At 56.5% G+C, this 6219-nt stretch overlaps 2 protein-coding genes across 2 annotated transcripts in view; both read right to left on the bottom strand.

Annotated features, from left to right (window-relative positions):
• Positions 1-2105: 2105 nt before the first annotated feature.
• ACA1_396870 (uncharacterized protein) lies at positions 2106-4593 on the bottom strand (the record flags this gene model as incomplete). Its single annotated transcript, XM_004351586.1, has 7 exons — positions 2106-2463; positions 2536-2721; positions 2805-2919; positions 3003-3379; positions 3443-3522; positions 3817-4014; positions 4405-4593. The coding sequence occupies 7 exons, from the start codon at positions 4591-4593 to the stop codon at positions 2106-2108; spliced, it is 1503 nt and encodes a 500-aa protein (XP_004351638.1).
• A 201-nt stretch (positions 4594-4794) lies between these two features.
• The window catches only part of ACA1_396760 (regulator of chromosome condensation (RCC1) repeat domain containing protein), a gene marked incomplete at both ends in the record, with an annotated part of 13237 nt that continues 11812 nt past the window's right edge, over positions 4795-6219 (bottom strand). Inside the window, 3 exons of the mRNA XM_004351585.1 lie at positions 4795-5322; positions 5542-5660; positions 5739-6160. Coding sequence (XP_004351637.1) covers positions 4795-5322; positions 5542-5660; positions 5739-6160 — 1069 coding nt within the window. The remainder of the gene's footprint in view (positions 5323-5541; positions 5661-5738; positions 6161-6219) is intronic.

Genomic DNA, 6219 nt, shown 5'->3' with positions numbered 1-6219 from the left:
GCACGGCGAGGGAAGGGAAGGCACGGCAGGGAAGGGAAGGCACGGCACGGCAGGGAAGGCACGGCACGGCAGGGAAGGCACGGCAGGGAAGGCACGGCACGGCAGGGAAGGCACGGCACGGCAGGGAAGGCACGGCACGGAAGGCACGGCAGGGAAGGGAAGGCACGGCACGGCAGGGAAGGGAAGGCACGGCACGGCAGGGAAGGCACGGCAGGCACGGCAGGGAAGGGAAGGCACGGCACGGCAGGGAAGGGAAGGCACGGCGGGGAAGGCACGGCAGGGAAGGGAAGGCACGGAAGGGAAGGGAAGGCACGGCGGGGAAGGCAGGGAAGGCACGGCACGGCAGGGGAGAAGCGGTTCACCGCGAAAGTCGCGACCAACTTCAACATCGCGATCTCCGCGGTCGGCGACTCATCTCCGGTTTATTCAAGTTCTCCCTGTTTTGATATTTTTTTCGGCGACAACTCGTATTTCGGCCTTTTCAGGGGATGCTCTTTTTTGCAAGGCCACGAAGAAAATTGCCTGATAGAAGCTGGAGAACTCGCTTGACTGATGTCTGCTCAACGTGACTATCACATGGCAGCGTTAGTCTCCTTGCGCCCCACCTGTACAGCTAGGTTTATTCAAGTCCTCCCACTTTTGAAAAAAAAATCTGCGCAGCACGCACCGTTTTGCGCTCGGAACCCGCGTTCTGGGTGCGCGCACTGGCGCCAGCAGGGGAACCGCGTTTTTGGGTGCAGTGAACGATTTATTGGGTTTGAAACATCTCTCAGTGGTGGGGACGCTGTCGTACACCCTGGTGTGCCGTCCTCGCACTGGTGCTGCTCCACGATCTGTGAGTAGATCTAGATTTGGTTCGAATGCTTGAAGTTAGGGGGGACAGTGTACGTGTGGAGCCTTGGTGGTGCGGCGCTGCTCTCGCGAAGCGCAGACGAATAGATGTAATCAGATTGAGGTTAATCGAAATCTACTTCATCTTTGAATCATCTTTTGGGGGGGCGTGGTGCGGTGGCGGCGCTGCGTCAGCGTTGCGTGCTGCCTGCCCGTTGCAGGGCACTTGGTAGGTTGTGTGGCCGTGCGGTGCAGGAAGAGAAGTAAGAAAGAAACCAAGCCCAAATTTTTGTGGACACTGGTTCTTCCTTACTTCTCCTCCACACTGCAGCACACCACGCCAGCTGGTCTTCACACTCCTCTCAAGACTCTGCACCAGCACGAGCGCTCGCCCTATAATATAGATACTCTAATCTAACCTGTTCTTCTTTGATTTAGTTTGCCCCCCCCACCATAAGAGCTTGAGCGCAGGTATGCCCCACTGCACCACCACCCAGCGCTCTTTTCCACGCCTGCCTCCACTAAATCCAAGCTAATCTTATCTAATCTAAAGATTACTCTTTCTAAGATTTCGATCTGATCGCCACATCTGATAGTGGCATGCCACTCGGTGCAGTGGCACTGCGTCCCCCGCCAGTGCTGTGTGCTGTTTCAAACCCAATAAATCGTTCACTGCACCCAAAAACGCGGTTCCCCTGCTGGCGCCAGTGCGCGCACCCAGAACGCGGGTTCCGAGCGCAAAACGGTGCGTGCTGCGCAGATTTTTTTTTTCAAAAGTGGGCTCACGCAAAAAAAGTTCACTTTAAAAAAAATAGAGGGAGGACTTGAAAACCTAGCTGTAAAAAACGCGTAGAACGAGTAAATAACGAGTTAAAGGAGTAAAAAAACGCGTAAAAAACGAGTAAAATGACCACAAACCACCTGCGGCAACACTGATTAAACGCGTTAAACTAGTTAAACGCGTTTAATGAGTGTTACTCGTTTTCGTTGCATCCCCTGAAAAGGCTGAAATACGAGTTGTCACCGAAAAAAATTTCAAAACAGGGAGAACTTGAATAAACCTAGCTGTATCACTTTATTTCAAACTCTCTCCTTTCCTCATTCTAGAATGCATTGTCCATGTGTGAGCTATGTGTAAGCTACATGTGAGCAACGCATGAGCTGCTCCTAGTTCTAAGGAGGGAGAAACTACTTAAATATGTTAGTTCTTAAACAATAAACTACTTTAGGACATGAGTCCAACAACATTGATCTTCTAAGGAAAAAAGGAAAATTCAGTGGCCCTTCTTTACCTGGCTCACAACAGCCCAGCGATTGCTGTTACATGCCCCATCATCTGGGAGAGAGTGAATAGCAGTACCATGCAGAAGCACTTCACTGTCCCACACAACCATGGTGCCATGTTGGACTGAGATGAAACGCTTGAGCTCTGGGAGGAAGAATCGCCACCTGCGGGCACACTGCTGCCTGTCACACCCATGCACATGTTCCTCGAGGAACACTGCAAATGCCTTGCACCTCCCATTGTCACGGTCACAATGGGCTGCGGTGGTGTAGTTGAAGGTGTCAAACATGACAGTGGTGGCAGTCTCTCTAAACACTGGGGCCTTGGTAGCTTGTGCATGTTTTTCCCTGGTAGAATGGAGTGGGGGGAGTGAGTGGCTAGTAGGGACAACTAACAAAAAGACTAAGTGATGCATGAACCTGTTAACCTTGGCAGGGGGAAATATTGTGCCCAGGATCTCCTCGAACCTAAGGGCAAACTCTTCAGTCAACTTGAAGAGGTCAGGGCGTGCCTCCTCTATTGTTGCACCGTGCTCTGTGCGGAACTTGCCAGCCTTGATGAGGTAGGACTCAAATGCACGCTTCTTGCCAGCCGTGTACTTCCTACTTGTTCCCCATCACCCAAAACAGGCAATAGTCAGCGCCTAAGGTCCAAGTTTTCTTCAGGCAGGGATGTGGTGACTGTATACCGTGCCCAGCCCATGCCATAGGTAGCACCATGCTCAGCAATTGAGCTCCGTTTCTGGATCCTCATGTGGGCACTCATCTCCTTGAGGAGATATAGGAGCTCCTGCAGCTTCTCCTCTAAGTATGGGGGTGGGAGAAGTGTCAGGAGGTCCAATGAAGAACAGTGTCGGGAGGTCCAAGGATGACAGAACAGGGCGTACCAGTAAGATAGCCATCATTGGTGAGATGCGCAAGGACAAAGGCATCATGGAGGATGCAGGCAGTACCAGGGGCAATGGCTGAGTAGCCGTCTTCCTCCCTTGCGACACGCTCGTCGTGGTACTTCTCTGCCTCAACCTGTGCAGCATGTTCCGGATGCCCCGTGTTGAAGTTGAGGAAGTCATATGCAGCCATGCCTGGGGCAAGCTCGGCCACCAGCAGCACTGCAGTTTCAGCAGCAATCTGGGAAAGGACCAGCTTCCGTTCCAGCTCAGTAACCGATAGTTTGGCCTGGTTGATGGCTTTCTCCCTGCGCTTACGCATCCGATTCTTCCTGGCGTTGGCCTTCCGGGCTGCCTTGCCACCATGCCTTTTCTTTCTGGTGTGCAATGGGTGTTAGGTTGGTAAAACAGGAAGAAAGGTTGGTGGGAGGGAGTCATACTTGGAGGGGCACTCCAGGAGGACATCATCCATGGGAGTGATCAGCTCATTGGCCTTCCTCTTGAGGCAATGGCGCACATCCTGCATGGGGTGTGATGGGGGGTCAGTCCTATTTGCGCCAATTCCCCCATGGCCATGGAAGAAGTGGCTGCCACATCAAAGGCCTGCACTGGTGCTCTCCTATAGAGAAGTGCGCCAAGAAACAGGCCTTCTTTTTGGCCCCCAAAGGCGACAAGTCAGCACGTCCATGCCTTAAGAGACTTGGACGACGCTGACTATTGCTTGTTTTGGGGGGGAACAGCCATCATCACCTTGTGCTGGGGGAAGGAATCCTTGGCCACGTGTCAAGCATAAATCAAAGGAAGCTAGTGGTACCAAAGTGTCCATAGTATCGGTGGTGGGCAAGACAATGGGCGGGACGACAAGCGCAATGGCACGGGCTGGAAGATGATGGCTGGGAGGACAGTGCGTACAGGCGGGAGTATGGGCAGGATGATGGGTGGGGAGGACGGGCGGGCGGGACGATGGGCAGGTGGGCAAGACGATGGGCAGGCGGGCGGGCGAGACGATGGGCTGGCGGGCCATACAGCGGGTGGGGCGATGGGCGGGCGGGCGGGCGAGACGATGGGCGGGCGGGCAGGCAAGACAATGGGCGGGCAGGCGGGCGAGACGATGGGCAGGCGGGCCAGACAGCGGGTGAGACGATGGGCAGGCGGGCCAGACAGCGGGTGAGATGATGGGCGGGCGGGCCAGACAGCAGGCGGGCGGGCGAGACGATAGACGATGGGCGGCCAAGATTACGGGCGGGCGAGATGGCGGGCGGACGGACGAGACGACGGGCGCAACGATGGGCACGCATGAAAAAAAGGATGATGTGGTGGGTCAAAAAAAAGTTAGATTAGGAAAAAGTAGACAAATAAAGAATGATTGAAAAGTTTGTGAGGGCGATGGAGGGAGTGATACCGATATGATTGTGGAAGGGCCGATTTGGACGGTGGCAAGAAGAATAAGGCCACCGGCGGGTGTGAAGTTGTTGGGACAGGAGATGTAATGTAATGATGCGTGGGCGGACAAAAAAATAAAAATAAGCAGGCAAACACGACGAACAGATATAGCACAACCAGATAAAACAAGAGGGAAGTTAGGCCCCATCAGGCCTCCCCAGTACTGAACTGATGGGGGAACATGCACCCTAAAATGATTTACTTTGGTCGGTGTGCTGATGCTGTGTGCTGTCGGGGTCAAACAACAGGGCAAATGGTGGGTGGCACGTGTTTATTTTAGGCGGAGAGTCCCCTCTTTTTGTTTTGCTTTTATTTTGGACGTGTTTTAAAAAAATTAAAAATAAACAGCTCATTCGTGCTTGACCCAGCCCTGCATGTTGGGCGGCAGGCTGAGACCTTTCCTCTTTCGGTCGCTCGTCGGTCGCGCGTGGCCCCTCTTGGTAGTGGTGGCGGTGGCAGAGCCAGCGGGGCTCGAGTCTTCCTCCTGCTCGTCAGGTGCTGTCGGGATGGCCATGAATTCGGCCGCCTGCAGGAAGTGCTGGCGCCGTCCGTGTCGCGGCATCAGGGGCTCGTCAGGCTGCTGGTGCTGCGCCTGCTTCAGGGGGAGAGCGTGGAGAGCTGCGGTGGCCGCCTGGGGATTCACCGCTGTTGCTGCGGATTCGCTGGCGTGGCTCGACCGGGTGGGTGGCCCGTTGGCAGAAATAGCCTTTTCCACCAGCACGTGGTGGTGGTGGGGAAGGGCGGCGCCCTCGCTGCGTGAAACGGTCCGCTTGAGCATCGACTCGCCACTGTTGCGCGCGTGGCCGTGCAAGAGCTCCTCGAACTCGTACGCATCGATCCGCTCCGCAAAGCCCAGCCCCACCGCGCCCTGCCCCCACTGTTGTCGCACCAGCCGCCACACACGACGAGAACGTTGGTAGGCCGAAGCAATTATGGAATCTCGTGATGTGTGTCGTGTGTGTCGTGTATGTGGCGTGTGTCGTGTGTGTCGTGTGTGTGTGTGTGTGTGTATCGTGTGTGTGTTGTGTGTGTGTCGTGTGTGTGGCGTGTGTGTGGCGTGTGTCGTGTGTGTTGCAGCGGAAAGGAGAGTCCGTACCAGCTCGCTGCGCACCGGGTCGAGGTAGAGCACGAAAAAGCGGCGGCTGTCGTTGGTGGGCGCCACCCGCGGCACGCCCAACTTGCCGGTCTGGTCCAGCGTGTAGGAGCCCAGAACAGCTGCTGCTGCTGCTGCTGCGCGTGTCGTTGTCGTTATTGACTGGTGGCGTGGTGGCGGTGGTGGCGGTGGTGCAGTACCGGCGGGCTGCTGGCTGCTGCTGCTGCTGCTTCTGAAGGTGGCGGCGGTATCTTCGAGCATGAGGTCGAGTGTGGAGGGGGCGGAGGAAGAGGCACCGGCGACGGTGGTGGTGGTGGTGGAGGAGGAGGAGGAGGAGGAGGAGGAGGAGGGAGGAGGAGGGGCGGCCTGTCCGCCGAGGTATATGCGTAGCCGGCCGATCCAAAAGGGCGCGTTGCCGGCCTGGAAGCTCCACTGGAGGGAGACGAGCGGGTTGGAGGCGGCGGGCGGGATGCGGAACAGGTAGCACGGCTCGATCTCGAGCAGCGGCGGCGGCCGCGGGGACGAGCAGCAGCCCCCGCCCCCGCCCTCTTGGTGGTGGTAGTCGTCGTCGTGGTAGTCGTGGTGTCCCCGCGGCTGCTGGTAGCCCGCCTTTCGTCGCCGGCTGAGTTCGTCGCTCTGCCAACGCGCACGCCGCGCGCGCCTCTCCTGCCTCCTCTCCTC

The sequence above is a fragment of the Acanthamoeba castellanii genome (assembly GCF_000313135.1).
Source record: "Acanthamoeba castellanii str. Neff unplaced genomic scaffold scf7180000084759, whole genome shotgun sequence".
Classification (NCBI taxonomy): Eukaryota; Discosea; order Longamoebia; family Acanthamoebidae; genus Acanthamoeba; species Acanthamoeba castellanii.
The sequence above is the reverse complement of the archived record's forward strand: the minus strand, read 5'-3'. Positions and strand labels throughout refer to the sequence as shown.